The 23,582-nt window shown below is 43.2% G+C and overlaps 1 protein-coding gene across 1 annotated transcript in view; it reads right to left on the reverse strand.

Annotated features, from left to right (window-relative positions):
* TNFSF11 (TNF superfamily member 11) overlaps positions 1-12,533 on the reverse strand; it is a 32,794-nt gene extending 20,261 nt beyond the window's left edge. The window contains exons 1-2 of the mRNA XM_023251873.2: positions 12,013-12,533; positions 4,689-4,856 (exon numbers count right to left, since the gene is read on the reverse strand). Coding sequence (XP_023107641.1) covers positions 4,689-4,856; positions 12,013-12,243 — 399 coding nt within the window. The 5' untranslated portion in view covers positions 12,244-12,533. The remainder of the gene's footprint in view (positions 1-4,688; positions 4,857-12,012) is intronic.
* Between the last annotated feature and the right edge of the window lie 11,049 nt (positions 12,534-23,582).

Below are 23,582 nucleotides of genomic sequence, written 5' to 3' on the forward strand. Positions count from 1 at the left end.
CAGGATGGTTTTTCACAAACAGGTACTCAATGGGAAATCAACAACTGGACACACTAAAATCGTAAGTCGAGTCACAGCCCCGAGTGCTCAGAATGTACATTTAGTGCATACACACGTGGTTTTCCACAGGGACCGGCCGGGACACCTAAGGACCAAGGGCCCCCCGCTCAGACCCGAGCTCACCACTCCACTCCTCAGGCTGGCAGAGGCCAGAAAGGCTGCCAAAGCTGGAAACAAGAATTGCTTTATAAATTGGACACCATATTTGTACTAGTGTTTTCTTTATTGTCATAGACTGTTATGATAGACTTTGTAAATTGTGGTTGGTAGGGCTGGATCGCTAAGAGGCTTTCAGAGTTCTGTGCTAAAGGGGAAAAAAAGCCAAGAAAGCCCAGCCACAAACAAAAAAAAAGGGAGAAAAACAGCATTACTTGTCTGACCAAAGACAGGCTAGGTAAACACCGCTTTTGCACACATATAATGTAATATTGTGCTTATGTCTAGCATTTGTTACCACTGGATGGGTTGATCTTTCAATAATGATTGCAGCCTCACATGTAATTTTCTTTTACGGGTTCACTCAATATCTGTGTTAGAACTAAAACTGAGATACAGACCTACTTATGGACGCCTGATGCCTCCATTCTATTTTCAGCATCGGCAAGAGAAATGAGAAGCCTGATTATTTTGGCAGGATGTGGAGAATGTCATATTAACCAATAATCATCAAAGGACAACACAGCCGGCAAATCACTATTTGGCGAAAGTAAGAGAAGGCTGAGTCTTGGGGTACAGGAGAAGTTATGGCAAAGTGCCTAGCACGGTATGTGCACTTAATAAACGTGGCTTGATTCTTTTTTTTTTTTTTAATTTATTTTTGAGACAGAACGTGAGCGGGGGAGGGGCAGAGAGAGAGGGAGACACAGAATCCGAAGCAGGCTCCCAGCTCTGAGCGGTCAGCACAGAGCCCGACGCGGGGCTCGAACCCACAGACTGTGAGATCACGACCTGAGCCGAGGTCAGACGCTCAACCGACGGAGCCACCCGGGCACCCCAAACATGGCTTGATTCTAATCATACGGTATGGAGAACACCCATCTCCTTCCTAAACAGTCTCTTGTCTGGGGGAAGAAATGGCATTTTCCACCTCCAAACACACATTGGTATGTTATGACGGCTCCTTACTCTTTAAAAAGGATTGTCTGTGTGTAGCGTTATTACCCATGAATAATGGGTAAAACCTTATAGCACAGCAACAAAAAATGCGCTATTAACAATAAAGTTCTACTCATCCTCTGAGTCATACTAATCTGTAAATACAATGCAAACTGTGTGCCTTTCATGAGAAGAGTTGATCATTCTTGTCTGCCCACAAATCTTTCTCCTTTGGCTTGCCAGCTACTGAAGCGCTAAGATGAGTTTTACTTATTTGGAACGAGGCACCATGTCTCCAACAGGCTCCTAAAGTAGTGAAAATTCTGCCATTGTTGCTCATTTTAAGTACAGACTGGCTTGTCCTACTATCTAGGCAGTCACTTGGAAAGCTCAAAGGAAATGGGACAGTGAGCAGGTAAGTTCTGAGGGGGCAGCTGGGGGCAGAAAAGTCCACCGGAGCTGCGGAAGGCGTGGGACTGCCAGAGAGTAGACAGTAGCCATTGGCCACCCAATACTTTCTCCAGCTGGGATTTGTTTTCACCTTGGACATGAAGTAAGGCTATCACTTTTCAAAAATAGTAAACAAATCCTCCCAGTACTAGTTTTGAATAATTCAAGCGATGCCCACTTATTTAAAACAATGTTATATTATACTAAATTGAATACACACATGCACACCTCCAGTAAGGTCTACTTTGAGGTGTTTGGTCTCTTTCTCAGGTCAGGACTTTGCATAGTTACGTCTTTACCTTGTAAATACCCACGTAGAGTTTTCTACTTTAATCTCCATAAGCTTTGTCCATGCCTTGCTAAGTTTATTTTTAGGGCTCTTTAAAAATTACAAACGGAATCTTTCTTTTGTGTTTTCTTTGTCTTTCCTTTTTTTTTTTTTAAAGATTTTATTTTTGAGCAATCTCCACACCCAATGTGGGGCTTGAACCTGCAACCCCAAGATCAAGAATCACACGCTCCACTGACTGAGCCAGCCAGGCACTTTTATATTTTCTAATTCTCCTGTTTTGTGTTTTCTAATTCTTGTTTGAAATAGGGACAGCTAGTGATTATTACTTATTAATTTTTACAAACTGATTTATTTGGCTTGCAGCCTTTTGGTCCTTTTGAATTTTCCCAAGTATACAATCAGCATATGCAAATTTTGCCTTTTCCATATCTGTGTGTGTATATTCACATATGCTTTCCGATTTCATTCTCTTGTATAATTACATTAGCTAGTATTCTGAACAATGTTAAATAATGCGGGGACACTAGGCATCTTTGTTGTGTCCTAAGAAAATGTTTCTGTTTTTCATCATTAGCTACCTTTTAGTTTGAGGTATTTAGAAAAACATCAAGAATCCATCTGGTTCTGTTTTCTAATGGATTTTAAGCATCAGAAATAAATGCGAAATTTTGACAATCACTTCTTAGTATCTACGAGATGCTAATGTTTTTCTCTTTTGACTGGTTAAGATGAACCACACTTGCATTCTCCTAAATAAATGTTAATGCTATCTGTTCTTCTTTTTAATTGTTTTTTAAATGTTTCTTTATTTTTGAGAGACAGAAAGAGACAGAGTGCAAGCGGGAGAGGGGCAGAGAGAGAGGGAGACACAGAATCTGAAACAGGTTCCAGTCTCTGAGCTGTCAGCACAGAGCCCGATGCAGGGCTCGAACTCACAAACCATGAGATCATGACCTGAGCCAAAGTCAGACGCTTAACTGACTGAGCCACCCAGGTGCCCTTATCTGCTCTTCCTAATATTTTTTATTTTCAAAATTATCATGGCTGATCTCATTCTTCCAGGAAAACAAAACAAAACAAAACAAAACAACCTAAGGATAATTTTTAAGAACAAGGACACCTGTGAAATTAAAAGCTTATCTCTTCATTGTAAGGAGTTACAATATAAGTCAGTTCACACACAAAATAAGGAGACAACCACTTACCTAAGCAGAATTACCTTAATTAGGGGTTTGGTTTTTAACTAATAGATTACCCCCTCGTACATGTAAATCATTGTTTATAGATAGTTTGCTCAACATTGGGGAGATAGGATAAAAAGCAAGCCAATGAAAATAAAACATAAAATGAAACAAAAATATGAACAGACTAACTCTGAAAGTAAGATGCAAACAGAATCTATAAAGATCATGTTTAATTTTTTTTCTTCCTTTCTTTCTCTTTCTTTTTCTTTTCTTTCTGATGCATGAAGTAATGATGTAAGTTGGAAACTGGTGGTATCTTAGATTTGACAAAATACAGCAAATATCAGCTTTATGGGTCACACAAAACAGCTTCATCTCCCTACTTCTAGCTCCGATACACTTTTTTCTAAAAATGCTATTACTAGGGGCGTGTGGGTGGCTCAGTCATTTGAGCACCCGACTCTTGATTTCATCTCAGGTCATGATCCCAGGGTCGTGGGTTCGAGACCTGCGTCAGGCTCTCAGGCTCTGCGCTGATAGCATGGAGCCTGCTTGGAATTCTCTCTCTCCCTCTCTCTTTGCCCCTCCCCAGCTTGCATACACGTGTGCACACACTTTCTCTCTCTCTCTCAAAATAAATAGATAAACATTAAAAAAATGCTGTTACTCTATTGGAGTTTTTAAACAATAAACTAAATTAAAATTCAATTTAGATTCAAGGAGTTTGAGATCTTCAGGATTTACTCGAAGATGATCAGAAATAGACCAGGGAGCTGCAAACTAGAGACTGGGATATATGGGTACATATAAGAATCCACACAGATGTGCATGCTAGAATTCACTGGAGTCACTGGGTTCTCCCCAGTTTTTGGTGGAGTCAGTCCGTAAAATAATTCCAAGGCTGCAAAATTCTCGAGTGACTCTATTCAGAAAAGTAGGACGCACAGTTATGACAGTTATGACAGTGTTTCTCACTTAGAGCTGTCGATGTAAGAGAAGTCACTGGTCTTCCCCAACCCCATCTCCTCCCTTCTCACCCAGCTCTCCCAGAAAAAGAGAAAATGGACGCGGTTTCCACCTTGGGCACCACATCAACTCCTGTTGTGCTCGCTTTACCTCCTCACCCCAGATGACAACAATGGACCAGTTACAAGCATTTTTAACAGAGTCCTGCATCAACAGATGTGGACCAGGAGAGTCTGCCAATACAAAATCAAATGTAAAGGCAACAGCAGCAAGTCCTATACGCTGAGGGAAAGGTTTCCAGGGCGGGGAATTCACACCAGCAAACTGACCCATGGACCACCACAAGCTATCTTTGCTGTCCTTCAATGTGTGAATTTAAATGCCTCCTCTTAGAAAAGAAAAGGAAAGGAAAGAAAGGATAGGGAAGGGACGAAGTCTGTGCATGAAAGTCTCTGGTCACTATAACAAGCCACTAACAGCTTCAAAAGAATTCTGCTCGTCTCTTAAAAACCATTCTCTTTAGCTCTTTTACAAATGATGAAAATGAAAAAGAACAAAGTCAACAGCACTTAGCCAGTATTAATTTTCAGCAATAGCAGGGTCAGTGCAGGCCCTTGACTCAGATCCTCATATGGACTCACCTTTTGTACAGCTGCCCGGAAGGCCTGTTTAATGCTCTTACACGAATCAGGTATTAATTTTGTGTCTTGACTCTCCAGAGTTGTGTCTTGCAAATCTGCGTTTTCGTGGAGTTTGAAAATTCTATTAATGCAGTGAGTGTCATCTTCCGATATTCTATTAGGATCCATCTGAGGGGAGAAGAAAAAAGACAGGATACGGAGAAATTATCTTCGATCGTTCTGCCATTTAATAAAGTGTGGCTGACTTCAGGACACAAAATTCACTCTTGCAAGAGTCTTTATGTCCCCAACAATTAATAATTAATACAATCACCCTCGGTGTTGGTGAAACATTGACTTCTAATTCATTTTTATGAGTAGCTATGATTCACAACACAAGTACACACGTGTGATTCATGGGGAAATTATTAAAATTGTCTGGCAACGAAAGTCCTCATAGAAGGAAAGAGCATCAAGGAAAATCACACGTGGTCAGTGCAGGTAGAGAAGTTTTGGTCTGTAAGTCACACACAGCATTGCTAGATGGGATGATGAAACCCACTAGGATATTCAAAGCACGAAGCTTACGAAACCGGGCAAAATTAACACCATCTTTAGCCACCATGTTTGGCCTTTTTCCGTAATCAATGTATATTTTTCAATCAGCCAAGGAAGGAGGGAGAAATCCATTGCCCAAAACCTAAAGCCAGAAGCAAATTTCCCTTTTTGTTGAAACTCTCATCAATATTTCTTCAACTGGAGTAGTACGTTTATCAGGGGGTGTGTCCCATGGGATAAGGAGGGCTGCTTGGGGCGAACCGGCTGTATGGACAGATGCTGGGGAGGGGACATGCTAAAATTTCTATAATGTGAGGGACTGTCCCTCCCAAAATATCCATCCCCCTTGAATTGTTAGCTGGTTTCCTGTCTAAACAGTTCTTCAAGTATTACTCTTCTCTTGAAATTGTCTCCTCCTGGGGCTCTGACGAGCCTTTTTAGCGGTTTCAGCTGCCAGGTAAAGGGTAGAGAGAATTAGCCATCAGTTGTTTAAATAACACTTGCTTAATTTATTGTCCTCTTCTTTAAAAAGTTCAAGGTGCCTCATGAGCATTTGCTTATTAATAGGTATAGACGGGATGAAAAAAGGAAGAATTATAGAAGTTTATAATATGAGCTCCATCAATTAATACCAGGTCTCTCATTGCCTGATTTACCTTTTTTAAAGTAATCAAAACGATGTGCAGGTTTACTAACCAACCATCAGACATAAACTAGAAAGTACTCTCTCCATATCTGAGATTCTCAAATGAAATAATAAGCCTTCAACAAATGTGCAGCCACCAATACAAATTTTATTATTTCAGTCTTGCATCTATAATAAGGATTATCTATAATCCTGGGAGAGGTGTCATTCATGAAGCAAAACTATTTGCAAGCCATATTTATTTTTCATATTTTCTTTAGAGGTGCCGGGGTGGCTCAGCCAGTTAGGCGTCCGGCTTCGGCTCAGGTCACAATCTCGCAGTTTGTGAGTTTGAGCCCCGCGTGGGGCTCTGTGCTGACAGCTCGGAGCCTGGAGCCTGCTTCGGATTCTGTGTCTCTCCCTCTCTCCCTGCCCGTCCCCTGCTCACACTTTGTCTGTGTCCAAAGTAAGCACTAAAAACAATTAAAATGATAAGTACAGATCAGAATATGTGAGTTTTTATATAAGGAAAGCTTTGCAATCGCACTTTTTTAAAAAGCTCACTCATGCCGATCAGTTTCCCACAAAATCAGAGACGCCTGGGCAGCTGATGTGAAGGGTCACTCGGTTGAGACCTCAAGAAAGAAGAATGATGCCAAGACCTAGTTGGCTCGCCACCAGAAAATCGCTGAGCTACAGGAACAGGGCGGTGTTAGCGGGGAAACGCCTGGGGAGCCTAAAACTGGTTGAGCTCCAGACCTGCTGACCAACTAAGTGCCATCACACAGAAGCCGCGGTGACGGATGCTGCCTCCACTTCAAGTCCAGTCCAAACACCTGTAGCTTCACGGGCTCCCCTGGAGCTCGTTAGAAATGCAGAATCTCAGGTCCCTGGCACGCTGCCTGGGGATCTGCGTCCTAACCAGACCCCAGGCCCTCTCGACGTACGTGAACGTTTGACCAGAAATGCTTTCAAATACCAAACGTGCAAATACAGATGTTCTGCTATTAAAACGTCCCAAAATTTCTCGGACACGAATTTTTTTTTTTTTTTACAAGTCATGCTGACTGGTACAAAAATATTGTGAGAGTAATAATGGTTAATGATTCGGTGCAAAGAAATGTAACACAAAGATTTTGTTCCCTCTCTCTGAGCAAGTCTCCACACCCAGGTGCCACCCTCAGCCAATGGAACCCACATCCCTCAGGGTAAGAGCCAACTGGCTCTCTCTGCAAGGGCTTCGAATGTTCAGCTGAGAACCACGGTTCAGAAGGTAACACAAGAGCTAAAACATAGAGCAAAGCGATCAATTGTTTTCCCAAAAGAAGTGACGAAAGCATGGCATCGTTCATTTTGATAGAGTCATTTATTTTGTTTACTTCAGTTTAGAGCGTATGTTAGGAATGTCTTTTTCCAGGGTCTTGTAGCCCTCCCTTCCCAGAAATGGAGACCAGGAGAAAAGAGAGGAGTTGGGGCATGGGGGTGGGCTGACTGCACACACCAGTGAGGGTCTCTGGTCTGGAGTCTCTGTGCTGGAAAGACTGCTAGCAAGGGGTGGGATTGGTGCCCAGAGCTGGACACCCCAGGGCTCATCCAGTGGCTCCAGCAACCACACTCTTACCCCACACCCTCTCTCCAGACACCATGGTCTGGATAGAGAATTTGCGCGACTACATAAAAAGTGCTACTTTTTAGCCTAGTTTAGCTACTCCTTAGCTGACTTACATATTTGCAAATTTCTAGCATCCTGAATCATTTGAAAAGCTTCTTCAGCAAACGAAACATGCCAGGCACTGGGCTAGATGCTGCCGATAATGTAGTGAGCACAACAGGCAGTCTTTACCTTCTTGAACTTAACTACACTCAACAAAGGAACACAGAAGCTCATCCAAAAAAAAAAAAAAAAATCACAGTGAACTGGGTTACAAATGAATTCATTACACCTAGAAATGTCTGAACACATTATATAAATCTTGACTATCTGATTTAAGAGGCTTATAAATGCATTTACCAGATAATGTAGTTCATATGAAGTGAGACTCTTTAAAAAAAAAAAAAAAACTTCCTAGAAATGTAATCATTTGTAGGGTTAAATGAGGCAGGATGTTTGACATTTGTGCTACTTTGTTATCTGTTTTTTCAAACAGGCGCCTGCACACCTCGACATCAGAGTTGCGGTAGGGATTGCTCCCTTGTTTGGGTAACAAACAGCCAGGGAGGTTGGTGTGCACACTGGGGTTTGGGGGAAGGAGTTAAAGGGCAACAGAGATTGCGTTTTCTGAAAAGCTTATCTTGTAGCTAACCTCCAAACTTTGAATATGATTATGTGGATTAAAAGAAGAGAAACAAAACGCACATAAATTTTACAAGCAACTTTTTGCAAGGTTTTCTTCTTCTCCTTTTTCTCCTTCTCCTTCTTCTTCTCCTTCTTCTTCTTCTTCTTCTTCGCAAACCAAAGTATGAATACTATGTGGTAAATATATAGCACAAACCACATGCTATTTTTTTCTTTGGCAACGTTGGTAGAGGAAAAGCCAATCTAGTCTAGATCTAGTGCTTTTTTTTTTTCTTTTCAATCTGGGCTCAGGCAATCTGCAAACATCCAGGAGGCTGATTCATTTTTAACTATTCAATCATGAATTGAGAATGGAAAAAACTTTTTAAACTCACTGTAATTTTTACACTATTCTGGGCATTCTTCTCAAATGCATTTAGGGGCACCTGGGTGGCTCAGTCGGTTGAGCGTCCTACTCTTGATTTCAGTTCAGGTCATATCTCGTGGTTGTAAGACTGAGCCCCTCATCAGGCTCAGTGCCGGCATGGAACCTGCTTAAGATTCTCTCTCTCTCTCTCTCTCTCTCTCTCTCTCTCCCTCTGCTCTTCCCCGCAACCCCCCCCCCCCCACACACACACACGCGTGCGCGAACTCTCTCTTTCACTTTCTCTCTCAAAATAAAATAAATACATAAAAAATAAAAATAAAAATAAATGCATTTAAAACTAAATTCTATTTTTTTTTCTTGAGGAATTGCATAGCTACCCTGTCCCCACTTTAAACAAAAACAATAAAACTGGCTCCTTCTCATTTTTTACTGTAAACTGCAAACAAGTTACTTGACACAAAATGATTTCATTCTAATTCAGAGGTATTCAGAAACCCCAAGTCGTTGACACCCCCAACTTTAGTGGAAATTAAAAAAAAATCTCTTATTTGGTACCAAGTTCTAACCTAAAGGAGCTGATATGAGTAAACATGTTAAATCAGTGACGGGTCAAACGGAGTCTATTCTCTTAGCTAGAACTTTGAAAGAAGGCCTCAGGCACACATAAAAGTAGGAAGAATTGTAGAATGGACTCCACAAACCCATCACCCAGCTTCAACAATTATCAACCCATGGCCAATCTTTTTTCGTCTGTAGGAAACCACTTCTCTACCCCTAAAGCTCCCCACTTACTATTTTGAAGCACATTCCGGACATCTTAGCACTTCACTTGTAACTATTTCAGAATGTATCTCTAAATAATCAGGCCTCCTTTAGGTATCAGAGGTAGATACTATAACTCAGTAACTTTTTTCCTAAAGAAGATGCCCCTTTAAAAATGCAGTACAGGGGTGACTGGGTGGCTCAGTCAGTTGAGAGTTAGACTTTGGTTCAGGTCATGATCTCACAGTTCCTGAGTTCAAGCCCTGCATCAGGCTCACTGCTGTCAGCACAGAGACTGCTTCAGACCCTCTCTTCAGTCCCCTCTCTCCTTGATCCTCCCCCACTCGTGTTCTCTCTCTCTCTCAAAAATAAATAAACATTTTTTTAAATGCAGTACAGGGGCGCCTGGGTGGCGCAGTCGGTTAAGCGTCCGACTTCAGCCAGGTCACGATCTCGCGGTCCGTGAGTTCAAGCCCCGCGTCGGGCTCTGGGCTGATGGCTCAGAGCCTGGAGCCTGTTTCCGATTCTGTGTCTCCCCCTCTCTCTGCCCCTCGCCCGTTCATGCTCTGTCTCTCTCTGTCCCAAAAATAAATAAATGTTGAAAAAAAAAATTTAAAAAAAAATGCAGTACAAAATGGGGTCCAGAGTAATGGTTAATATATTTTGCATAAGTCTTTAAAAAACCCCAATCTTTATGGCATTTAGGAAAACTGTACTTATGAAATCTGATGACATTAAATCTCCAAAATGAAAATTTTCTAGCTGGGCTTACTAATTTGCATGGTTTTGTTTTGTTTTGTTTTGTTTTGTTTTGGGAAAAATGGGGTTGAGAATTTCACTATCACCCATGTAATATCAAGACTGCTAAGTTATAATGAGCGATCATCAGACAGACCCTTTGGCCTGTCCAGACCATTGCCATTCTTACAGAAGCAGGTCACTCTTTTGTACGTGGCCACACCCATCCATGGCTCCCGCCAATCTGAGCTGTTGCTGGTCCCTGAGCTCATTCATTGCCTACTGCTCTCTCAATGCTTAAGACTCACTTCACCATTACTGCTACGAAAATGCCACGTCCCTAAGGTGATAGAGAAGATAAAAAGTAGTAGACAACTTGTGCAGTCCCATCCTTTTTCTGAATCGTGCTGTCGTGTTTGACTAAGAATTTTAAGTCTTTTGTTAACAGGTCTCTCTAATGCCTGGCACCACGTGATGCACACAGTAGGTGGAGATTGTATGCTGAATTAAGGATTCTTAACACACACTCCACAGCATTTAATAGTCTCATCTGCAGTGTAGGTACTCAGTATATACAGACTTTACAGGTGGGGGTGGCGGGAGAAAACTGGATGGGAAAATGGGTCATTCTCCACTGTAGTATACTCTGATGAAAGAAAAGGCATTTTCCATCACTTCCCTATAGGTGGGTGTAATCTTTATAGCAAAAGTTGTGGGCTTTTTTTTTTTAAACAAATATCTTAATAGGTAAAGATTACTTGTATTAATATACAAATACAAGTGTCCTCAAGTATGGCTCATCGTATCTCCACCTTTGTTTTAGTAGGTAAATCAAACTAGCTCTATAAAACACAAAACAGTGGATAATGAATATTAAACAAAAATCCCAGGATTACAAATAATGGAGTTCAAGACTCTGGCACATGTCAAAACCCATACACTCCAAGCAATGCCATGTTTTGATGCGTCCTATTTGGTTTGGTAATCACCTTTGAATCTGAAAACCAATGAAGTCCAAACCCAACTCTCTTTTCCCATAAAAAAAAAAAAAAAATGCACAGTCAGCCCTCCACTTCCTCTGAGAAAGAGTTCACAGCACCAGACAAGAACATTTGAATGAATCCAACCAACTGCACTGCAATTTCCAAGAAAACACAAGAGCATAAACCACCAGAAAGCATAATATTACAGATTTACCCCTTCCTTTCTACTATCTTTCACTGCAGTTCCCAGCCGTCTTTCTCATCTTTTAGAAGTTTAGTTGTCTGCTGGATTGTAGCGAGGCTGTATCAGGGGTGAGAACCTCACCACCATCACGCACCCCTGGCTTCCTTCTGCCGCCCACCTTAACGGGAAGGCACGTGGTGCTCCCCTCTTCGTGCCCCCAGGCGCGAGCGGAGCCCGGGTCCTGCCACCAGGCTTCTCCGCCCATCTGGCGCCTTGGGCATCCCCCCCGGGGTGCTCCAGCGGCTGCCTGCGGTGCAAGCACCGCGACCTTCCGCTCTGCGCTCCCTTCCAGCCGAGCGGCCCGGAGCACACCTGCAAAGCAGCCAGCGCCGGGAACCAACCCCTCCAGGTGGTGGGCGGGAAGGGACAGGGTTGCGCTCATCCCCCCCCGCCCCCTCCCCAAGTGGACGTAAGTCAATCCTTAGCTCCTAGTGAGAAATGCAAGGATTTGGGGTTGGGGTGGGTGGGGAGTGTGCAATCATCCATTAGAGGTTAGCAGCCAATGCTGCGTCGCGGGGGAAATTCAAACGCACCAGGTCGGTACCAGCGAGCCCACGCTCCGCTCCCTGCGGGGCCCAGGCGGGCGCGGAGACCCGAGGCCCGGGCGCCCGGCCCCGCGCCAGGCTGGCCCCGAGCGGGGCGCACCCTCTTTAGAGTCCCTTTCCCCTCCGGAACTTGCAAGGTCTGGGGAGCCGAGCCGGCGGCCAGCCTCAGTTTCCCACCTGCGCGGAACGGACGAGGTGGGCGGGTCCCCGGGGAGGCGGGCACTCACCTGCGCTCTGAAGTAGAGGAACAGGGCGACGCTGCAGACCACCTGGCCCAGCCCCAGTCCCAGGAAGGCCACGAACATGGAGCGCGAGGCGGCGGCGGGCGGGTGCGGCGCGGGCGGCGCGGGCGGCGGCGGGGCGTGCAGGGGGCCCTCGTGCGGGGCGCCGGGGCCGCCGCCGCCCATCTCCTCCGAGCCGCGCAGGTACTTGGTGTAGTCTCGGCTGGCGCGGCGCATGGCGCTCGGCCCGCTGGCTGCGGCGCTCGCCTCCCTCGCTGGCTCCCTCCCTGGCTCCTCGGCCCGCGACCGAGCCTGAAGACGGCGCGGAGCCGGCGCGGGGCCAGGCGGGCCTCGACGTGCGGCGCTCAGAGCCGGGCGCTGCTCGGGGGGCGCGCGGGCGAGCGGGCTGGGCGCCCGGCTACCCCAACTCTTATAAACCGCTGGCGAGGGCTGGCCCCGGGAGCCAATCAGCCCCGGGCGAGGCTGCCTCTTCCACTCCCACCTCTGGCTCCCCTTCCTTCCTTTCTCCCTCCCTCGCTTTCTTACTCGCACTGAATGGCCTCCTCCCCATCACACACTGAGAGCATAAGGCTGTGGGTTGCTCCGGCGGTGCCGGACGCCCCTCGCCCATCCTCAGCTGCCCCTCAGGGCCGGGCCAGATGCAGATAGTGCCTCAGTTAAGGATAGAGGATAAGGTGACGTCACACACATTGCTCTGGCAGTTAGCATCCCTGAGCTTCAGTTTCTGCTAGAGGATGTAGAAAGTTGGACTTGGTGATCTCTGAAGTCCCTTCCCCCTCCGCTCACCCCAGAAGAAATTCACTAAGGAATATCCTTGAGGATCCTGAGGGTACAGCCTCTATCATGCTTCCAAATACAGGTTCCGAATTATTTTGGCAGCCTTAGAAAACCAGAGCTCCCGTCCCAGATCCCTGCTTCTGCACCCTCAAAAAGTGGTTTTGAGTAAGGCGCGTTTTGAATGTGGGAGCAGAGAGCCTACAGGCACCGAGCCTGGCCTACAAAAGGGAACCGGTCCGGAGAGAAGGGTAGGATCCAGTGCGCCTCATGTACAGGACCATGTATTACATTTCCACAGGGTTCGGCACATGCCATTCCTACCGCGCGGTGGTGATTTCCCTTCAGGATCCTGAAGGTAAGAGAGGCAGACACCAAGATGTAAGGAACCCCGGGAGAGCTAATCCCCCTGTGCCTCGGGAAAGATGAATGTTACACAAGGTTGAAGGTGTCGTTAAATGTTAGTTTCATTGCTAAAGAAAACTTCCCAGGGTTTTTGTAAAAGCCCCTATTTAGAATTGGGCGCCTTGGTGAGAAAATGAAAATATGGACTAGACTCACAGATTCTGAGGCATCTTCAGCAGAAGGTAAGAGAAGGAGGTGCTGGACAATTTAGACACCTACAAAAATTCCGCATTTGTGGATGTTCTACATCTCGTTAATACTTTTTAGTTTTGTGTCCTCTTTACCGTTCTGCAACGGGCACTCCTATAGGCAAGATTTATCACAAATGACACATCTCTAAGTTATTAAAGCTTGTGATCTCAGGTGAACACTTAGAACTCAGCACATGTTGAGGTGCCTAGGTGGGTCACTCGGTTAAGCATCCGACTTTGGCCCAGGTCCTGATCTTGTCATTCTGAGTTCAAGCCCCACGAGGATTCTGTGCTGACAGCTCAGAGCCTGGAGCCTGCTTCGGATTCTGTGTCTCCCTCTCTCTCTGCCCCTCCCCTGCTGACATTCTGCCTCTCTCTCTCTCAAAAATAAACATTAAAAAAAAATTTAAACCCCGTGTGTTCAAGAACTTTGTATTATTTACCTCTATATCCCCATTTCTTAGAACGTGGCCTAGCATATAGTAGGTGTGCAGTAAATGTGTCCCAGGTCCAAGCCACACTGGCTTACCTGATTGATCATGTCACCTCCAGACTTGCTGGCCCCTGAACACTTCTGCACCCACTGATCAGGATTTCCTTTTAAAGCAAAAAGATCTGTCATTTCCCTACTTCCAATCCTCTAATGGCTTCTAAGTGTAGTTGGTGTAAAGTCTAAACTCTTGAGATTAAAAAAAAACCTTACCTGGTCCTTCACCATCTGGCTCAAGACTCCTTTTCTACATCAGTTTCTTTTTTTTTTAATGTTTTGTTTTTTTTTAATGTTTAATTATTTTTGAGACAGAGAGAGACAGAGCATGAACAGGGGTGGGGCAGAGAGAGAGGGAGACACAGAACTGAAGGCAGGCTCCAGGCTCTGAGCCATCAGCCCAGAGCCCGACGCGGGGCTCAAACTCACGGTCTGTGAGATTGTGACCTGAGCTGAAGTTGGACGCTTAACCGACTGAGCCACCCAGGCGCCCCTCTACATCAGTTTCAAATACTACCCTTAGCTGTAGTGTACGTCTCTTTTCTCCCCATAGCTGGATGCCTCTCTTACTCATCCTTCCTTTTCCACTCCAGTGTCATCTCTCTACTAGTCCTCTGTTCCTTCCCCTAAGCAGGCTCGGCTTCCTTTGTTTTATGCTCCCACAGCACCCTTAACCTCTCCTGTCATGACACTCGTGCATTTGTTCATTCACTCCACAGATACGTTAGTGGGAGCCCACCATATACCACACACTAAGCTGGATCCCAGTGACAGAGTGATCAAGATAAATATGGAGCTTACAGTGTGGTTGGAAAGAAACAAATCATCAAATAATTAACTAAAACCCCGATGAGCGCTCTGAAGGCGAAGTGCAAGAAAAATGAGAAGATTTTTGTAAATGGGGCGGGGAGGGGCGGCTAACCTATTCTGGAGAGTCCGAGCAGACTTCCTAGGCAAAGATAATGATTAAAACTAATCCCTGAATAATAGCTATCCAGGGAGAGAGTGGCCAGGGGGCTATCTGAGACAGAGGATGATTATGTTACCAAAATTATTTGTTTAATACATCTTCCCAATTGATCATGTCTGTCTTACTGTGAATTCATAAATATATTTATTATTACTTTAATGTATCGATTAACCAGTTAATCTGTTACCCAAATTGCAAAATAATTAAGTCAAAGCCCGAGTAAACCAAGGTATTAAGAGATGTCAAGACAGGGGCGCCTGGGTGGCTCAGTCGGTTGAGCGTCCGACTTCAGCTCAGGTCACGATCTCGCGGTCCGTGAGTTCGAGCCCCGCGTCGGGCTCTGGGCTGATGGCTCAGAGCCTGGAGCTTGCTTCCGATTCTGTGTCTCCCTCTCTCTCTGACCCTCCCCCATTCATGCTCTGTCTCTCTCTGTCTCAAAAATAAATAAACATTAAAAAAAAATTAAAAGAGATGGCAAGACAAAAACACAACCGAAGATGCAAGTGTAGGTCAGTACTCAGCTGCAAAGAGCATGATGATTAGATCAGCATTTCTCAAACTGCATTTCCTGGTACCCCGGTGTATTACGATGAAAATCTTTTGGAGTCAAGGGGCAATTTGTTGGTGCGTGTAGTTGAAAAATGTAATGTTAGGTTTAGATCCAGGCGTGATTGGACACACACCTGAATCCAGTGTCTTTCCCTTGAGGCCAGGGGATCAAGTTACCCCAACATAACCTATGGGCTGAGAACAGGGAAGAAATAACCCCCCAAAAGAAAATTAAAGTGCAAATATCAAAGACAAGGAATTGATACTGTGTTGCTGGGCAGGAAAAAAAAACAAGTGACTCACTGCCCGTGATGCTGCTAGGTCAGCAGTGTTCAAACTCTTTGGTCTCAGGACTCCTTTCTAGCTTTAAAGTTAATGAGGACACCAAAGGGCTTTTGTTCATTTGAATTATGTTTGTGAATATTTGGCGTATTAGAAAACTAAACTGAGAGGGTTTTTTTTTAACCTATTGGCATGTTAACACACTAGAGTTTTATTTTTAAAAAATAACCATTTAGGGGCACCTGGGTGGCTCAGTTGGTTGAGTGTCTGACTCTTGATTTCGGCTCAGGTCATGGTCTCACAGTTCATGGGATGGAGCCCCAAGTCAAGCTCCACGCTGACAACTAGAGTCTGTTTGGGATTCTCTCTCTCCCTCTCTCTCTGCCCCTCCCCTGCTCTCAATCTTTCAAAATAAAGAAATAAACTTTTAAAAAAATTATATTTTTTTAAGTAGGGAGAAAAGTGACACTGTTTTACATTTTTTCAAATGACATTGCTATTTGGCTTCATATATCCTCGTATCCATTTCAGTATTTAATTTGTCTTAATACTGAACACCAGACAGCCTCTAGAAAACTCCACTGTTCCCTCTGGGCAGAACGAAAATGGAAAAGGACAATAATGCTGTACTGTTACTAGGAAATACTTCTGACTTCACAGAACCTCTGAGACAATCTCAGAGACTCTTAGGCATTCCCTAACCGCACTCTAAAAATGGCACTCTAAAAAAAAAAAAAAAAAAAAACTCTAGATGTTGTGTTAGTTTGAACACAAAATTAGTTGGTTTTTATTTGATACAGATCTTATCAGTGGCAGTAATGTACAAAAGTATATTGTAAATCTCTAGAAAAGGGATGTGATATTCACTGATGTTCAAATTTTCTAATTTTTTTTTGGGGGGGGGCGATGGGGTGGAGTGCTTTACGTATCAAGGGTTTAAGGACAAGATCTGGTAAAAGTTAGATGAGAGACACCTGTAGGATGCAAATGGCTAATACAGCACCAATGGCCTCAGTGTCAGTTAAATCATCAGTAGGCAGGGAAACATACAGAGACTGATGGACCAAGAAAAGGAGAGACAAGAGACAAGAGACAAGACCATGGAGAACGTGGGTGACTGGCAAATTGGAGAAAAGCATCCCTATCCATTTTAAAGCACCGTGCTGGCCATACAAGGCATTCCCACAGACTTGTGGTTTTCAGTCCTTGCGAGGGCTTCGTGGAGCCCCCTTAAACTGGCTGATCAGTTAACTATCATGTTTATAGCATCTTCTGGTTCCTACTTTTCTTTATGGCCTCCTTTCGCCTTCCAGCCTCACAATTTATGCCCCAGCAACACAGAATTACTTGCACCCTCCCATTTCTTACATCTATACCTTGGGTCATTCAGTCTTTTCTTCCAAGATTGACCTTCTCTGAACTTTTCATCTGACTGCTGGCTTATCTCAAACATTCAGCTCAGGCCCCTTGTCTTTATGAAGCTTTTCATGATACCTTCCACAGGTCAGGCACCACTTCATAATTCTTTGTTACACCGTGTGCATATGTTTATCATAGCTCTGAACTTCTTTTATAGTCTTTCATTTATTTCTCTGTCTAACCTACTGGATCCTTAGCTCCCGAGGGAAGTTATTATCTTTGTATTCTTTGTATGCCTTCACACAGTGCTTAAAAAAATGTTTTTAAAATGAATGAATAAATAAAGAAAAGAATATGCAAGACAAATACCGTATGATTTCATTCATGTATGGAATTTAAGAAACAAAACAAATGAACGGAATGAAAAAGAGACAAAACTCAGACTCTTAACTACAGAGAACTAACTGGTGGTTGCCAGAGGGGAGATCGGGGAGGGAAGGGGGGAGGATGTGTGAAATAGGTGACAGGGATCAAGGAGGGCACTTGTGAAGAGCTCCGGGTATTGTATAGAATTGTTGAATTACTATATTGTACACCGGAAACGGATATACACTGCATTTTAACTATACTGAAACTTAAAAATAATAATAAATAATAAAATTAATTAAAATGAAGAAAAGAATATGCAAACCGATTCTGGTATTCTCATAACAGAAGGCTGAGTGTTAAAGAGGAAAGTGCCCAAATAATGTCGCTCTCTAAATGTCTCTAAATACATTGGTAGCCTAATTAGATTAGGAAAACATACAACAAACTTAAAGGCATAATATGCCTGCATAATAATGAGGAATAAACATATGTATTTTTAATGCTAATGTAAAATTTTAATATCAAACATAAAATTTAACACAACTTGAACTTGAGTAACTTTCACATTTTATGTAATTATATAGCAGCAGTTCTCAAAGTTTTATCTCAGGACCTTTTTACTCTTAAAAATCAGAAACTCCCCCAAAGGGTGAATTTTTTAATGTGAGTGATAACTATTAATATTTACCATATTAGATATCCAAACAGAGACTTTTTTTTTTACTCTGTGGTGACAATCTGTAACATATTTTTTTTTAATTTTTTTTAAATGTTTATTTATTTTTGAGACAGAGAGAGACAGAGCACGAATGGGGGAGGGGCAGAGAGAAAGGGAGACACAGAATCGGAAGCAGGCTCCAGGCTCTGAGCCATCAACCCAGAGCCTGACGCGGGGCTCAAACTCACGAACCGTGAGATCGTGACCTGAGCTGAAGTCGGACTCTCAACCGACTGAGCCACCCAGGCGCCCCAATCTGTAACATATTTTATGAAAAGTAACTATCATTTTAAAAATAAAAATATTGGTGAATAGGATTGCATTGTTTTTGTTTACAAATCTCTTTAATGGAAGACAACTGTATTCTACCTGCTTCTGTACTCACTCTGATGTGATACATTGTTTTTCTTGAAGTGTATAAAGAAAATATAGCCTCATGAAAACATATAGTTAGAAAAGGGAGGAGTATTTTTTTTTATTTTTTTTAACGTTTATTTATTTTTGAAAGAGAGAGAGAGACAGGGTGCGAGTAGGGAAAGGGCAGAGAGAGAGAGACACACACAGAATCGGAAGCAGGCTTCAGGCTCTGAGCTGTCAGCACAGAGCCCAACGTGGGGCTCGAACTCACGAACCGAGAGATCATGACCTGAGCAGAAGTCGGACACCCAACCGACTGAGCCACCCAGGCGCCCCAAGGGAGGAGTATTTTAATTGAATTTCCTGATAATTGTGGATTTCTCCTTTTCTACTACACCAAAACTCAATAAGTAGTCTCTTTTTTAGACATTATTTGCACCGTGACATTGAAACCCTTCGGTGGTTTTCTTCCTCCATTACAATAACATCCATCGGTCATACCTTTTTGTTCGAAGGCATCTCTTCCCAGGGATGACTTTGTAATATCAGGCATGACCATTTGGAAAATATCCACTCACTGAATGCCACGGATCTCCCCAATGTTTCCATATTTCATTATATAATACTCCAAACCTACATTCAACTATGATCACCACTGATCTTTTAAGGATAGTTTTTAGTATCGGGAAGTTGTTAGGTTCACAGTGGCAGTTAAGAATTTTTGAAAATACTGCTGGAGAGAGAGATTTGCAATAAGCACAGAGCAAATATTTAGCCTTCAAGATATTTGAAACAAGAGTTGCACTGAAACTAAGGCCTCAACCCAGCTGAATTTTTTTAAATTTTTTTTAACATGTATTTATTATTGAGAGACAGAGAGACACAGAGCGTGAGCAGGGGAGGGGTAGAGAGCAGGGGAGACATAGAATCTGAAGTAGGCTCCAGGCTCTGAGCTGTCAGCACAGAGCCTGATGCGAGGCTCGAACTCACAAACTGCAAGATCCTGACCTGAGCCAAAGTCAGTCGCTTAACCAACTGAGCCACCCAGGTGCCCCATCCCAGCTCAATTTTTGATTGAAGTCCTCTTCAGCTTAGCTGCATAGTAATATCTACATTAGTTGCTTTATACATAATGCCTGTTATACAATTTAAAAAATTACTTGACATAACAGGAAGCTGGAATGTGTGGTTCATAATCAAGAGAGGGATAAACACTCAACAGAAGCAGATGAACAGATGACCAAAATACTGAAAATAGGCAAGAATTTTTAAATAACTATAATAAGTACAGTAAAGAACATAGAGGAGAGGGTAAAGGAAATAAATAAAAAGAATTTCAGGCAGAGAAATGGATGGTTTAAAAATAATAAAATGAATATTCTAGAAAATAAAAATAAGATATATGAAATTAGGAAATTGTTGGATGAGCTTAATAGCAGACTAGATACAATAAAGAAAAAAAATGGATCAATGAATTCAAAGTCTGTTCAACAGAAAATTTCCAAACTGAGGTACATAAAGGAAAAATAATTAGAAAACAAAACAATATGCCATCAGAAATATGTGGAACATTATCAAATGGTCTAACATATGTGTAATTGGAGTTCCAGGAAAAAAAAAGAATAGGGGAAAAACAACATATGAGGAGATTATGTTGAGAATTTTCCTAACTGAATAAAGACATCAACTCATGGATTGAAAAAGTCAGAACATCCCAAACAGGATATATACAAAGAAATCCACATTTAGGCACACCACAACCAAACTGCTGAAACTGAAAGACAAAGAAAAAACCTTAAAACCACTCAGTAATCCATATTTTTATTTTCCTTTTCCCTGGAAGTCTCAGATAAGTGTCATAATTTCTTCGTTAACACTTACATAATAAAAAGTTCCCCGGGCACTTTGGTCCTGAGAACACACTCGTTTGCTAATTAAATGAAGGAATTAGTTCAATAATAATAATAAAAAAATTGATTCCATTTAAAGTTAAATCTTCCCTCCCACAGATTAGGACTATCAGTCTAGAAACTTGACCATGGCCTAAAGGGCGTGTTGTGTGGGTGGGGTAGAGTTGGGAGTGGCAAAGGATAGGAAACCTGGGCCGGTGCTCTTTGGGTTTGGTGAATGATTATTCAAAGCTGGTTATTTCATGGGGCACTTTCATATTTCCTTGAAAAACTTCCCACCAAAAACATCTGACTGAAGTTTCCTCTCCTTTAGATAACTACCCCCTCAGTTTCTGCAGCTATTAGTATATCCCTTTTTCTTTCTTCTGGCCACAGTCTGCCTCTGGCTGGGAGCCCTCTTGGATGAAATCTCTTTGAATATTATCCTCAGGCTGTCTCCTCCTTGGCTGCCCACATCTTGTCCCCAGTACACACTTCTGCCTTGTTGTCAACGAAAACACATTTTGCTCCCAGAACAGCTTCTTCTAAGCTCTGCCATCAGACAAGCAGTTCCAGCCACAAGCATTTACTTTTAGTCCTTCTTAGACATTCGAGAAATCCTCATCTCTGCCATCTCAAACTTCAGAACAAATATCAAGCTCTCCAACTGGTCCCTCTCAAAGTCTTTCTCATAAATTCTCCCAACGAGCCATCCCTCGATTACTTCATCCTCCGTCACTTATATCTTTAATCTGGTTTCCAGATTCCTTCTCTGCAAGTATCTTCTGTGAACTATGGGAGTCCTTGCCGCCTAGTATTTGGTCCCATTTTAGCATGCTGTTACTCAAGGAAACAGCCACTTACCATGTAGTGTAATTAGTAAAATGTGCTCTGGGAGCACAGAAGAAAAGCTCTTATCCTAGACTAGGGAGTCAAGGAAGGACTGTTTTGGAGGACACCATATTTAAGATGAGACTTGTGGTATTGAGTGATAGTTTTCCAAAACTGGTGGGAAGAAACACATATAAAGGCCCAGAAGCAAAACAGGATGGATTCAAGGAACTGCAAGAAGTTCAGAAGAGCTTGGTCAGAGCGTAAGGAAAGAATGGATAAAGATAAGACTAGAACAATAGGCAGAGATTAAATCGCCAAGCTTGCCAGTCATGATAAAAATTTGAATTTTATTCTAAGAGCAAGAGAGAGTCCTTGAAAGTTGTTTCCCCCTCAGAGAAATGGCACATTCTGATTTGCAATTTAGACGTTTCCCTTTCAGTGTGGAGCATGAGTTTGGAAGGAGATGGACAGAGCTGTCCTGGAGGCAGGGAGCTGGCCACTGGACCGTGGCCAGAAAAAGGCAAGAAACGACCACAGTAGGGGCAGAGGTGGTGGAGAGAAGTGATGGTCCCAGAAGCATTTAGGAAGTGGAGTGCTTTGGGTGGGGTGGCTGACTGGCTGTGGAGGGTGAGGAAGGGGAAGGAGTCCATGATGCCCCACAGGTGTTCATTTTCTGCAGCTGAGGGGTGACCTTCGCTGAAATGGAGAAGGAGCAGGTTGGACACGCTCCAGGTCATACCGTAGGCCCGAGTGCACCTGAGAAGTTTTCTCTGCCTTTTCTGTTTACTCTGTTGACTCTTACTCAACTTTCGAGTCTCGACCCAGGTGGTATCTCCTCCTGGCTTTCCCCCCAATCCTTAGATTTTTCTAAAAGAATCTCTACTCCTATCCCTCACTCCCCTTTAAGCTGTCCCTTTCTTCATTACAGTGATTTCATCTGTTTATAAATGAGTGTCTTCCCAGGAGACCATGAGAGACTTGAGAACATTATTTTTTTCATTATTGTGCCGTCATCACCCAGCAAAAGGCCCGGGACACATTAGGCACTTAATCAGTGTCGTTGAATAAAGTGGGCCGTCTGGAAGCTTAAAACTTTGAAACAGCAACACAGATGCAAAAATGTGTATGGTGAGATGTTTCTGAGCAAATACATTTCAGAAACGACCGGTAGGGCAGATATCATCATCACCACCACCACAACAAACGTGTATGGAACACTCATGTGCAGACAGGCACTATTGGCCTTCTTGGAAAGGTAGAACAAAAAGACTAAAACCTACGGATGCTCAAATGGGTCTTTGTTCAAACTAGTGTGGATTGAATGCCTGAAAAAAATGTCACACCCATTCTGACTATAGATTTTATGTTCTTTGTTACACTCATAAAACAGTACATGGGTTTTGTCTAAGGTCCCCATGCAAAACAGGATAGAAATCAGTTATTATTTAACATGCGTGCACCCATGCTGTATTATAGAGTGAAAACTTTAGAAATCTGTCCTAAAAACAGTTAGTTTAAAACAGGGACTTTGGGGCCATATATCCTCTGATTAAATCCAAGCTTTCCACTCACTGGCTGGGTGGCCCATGTGTCTTGTGCTTTAGTTAGGTCAGTTAAAGAATAAAGAAAGCAGCATCTACCTTACGGGTTGTAATGAATACAATCAGAGTCCTTGCATGCAAATTCTTAGAACGGTGCTTAATATATGCATGTTACGTTCTTCTAGTTCTTATTAGCCATTCAGATTTCTGGCAACATCGACGCACTTTACTTAGCGGCAGTAACGAGAAAGCTTAGATGAATAGCCATGTCAGATTCTCATCTTTAAACAAATCCAGGGTGCCGGAAAAGAGACAGAAGAATTGAAACCATGGTATCTCCCCTCCGGTAAAGAGTATCCGACTGCAGCCGGAGGTACTCAGGGAGCACAGTCGGAGGAATGACCAAACAAGGAAGGAACACACAGTAGAGTGGCTTGAGGGTCACACAGCAGCATGGCTGCGACATTGCACGGCCAGTGCACCTGAGTGGTGCAATGACCCGGTGTTGCAAACACCATATTGCTGGCAATGCCGACACCTTCAGGAAAAACTGGAGCGCATCAGTATGTCCTGCTTACTCAAGCAGAGATACCCTGCAAAAGTACTTCTATCATGACCGATTATAATTCTCAAGGTGTCGGTGTTAGGAAAGGTAAAGATAATTCTTCATCTGGAAAATTTGCTCATTTTTCGATAGTTCAAATATTTGGGAGAAAGAAAATCACTGAGAAATGTTTCGCTGTTGGCAAAGAAGTCAGTAATTTGGCTGTGTTACTACCTCCAAACTTAATTTTTAAATTGTTCTTATTGTCATACTGTGGGACAAGAGG

Source organism: Felis catus, chromosome A1, assembly GCF_018350175.1.
Source record: "Felis catus isolate Fca126 chromosome A1, F.catus_Fca126_mat1.0, whole genome shotgun sequence".
NCBI classification, from domain to species: Eukaryota; Metazoa; Chordata; class Mammalia; order Carnivora; family Felidae; genus Felis; species Felis catus.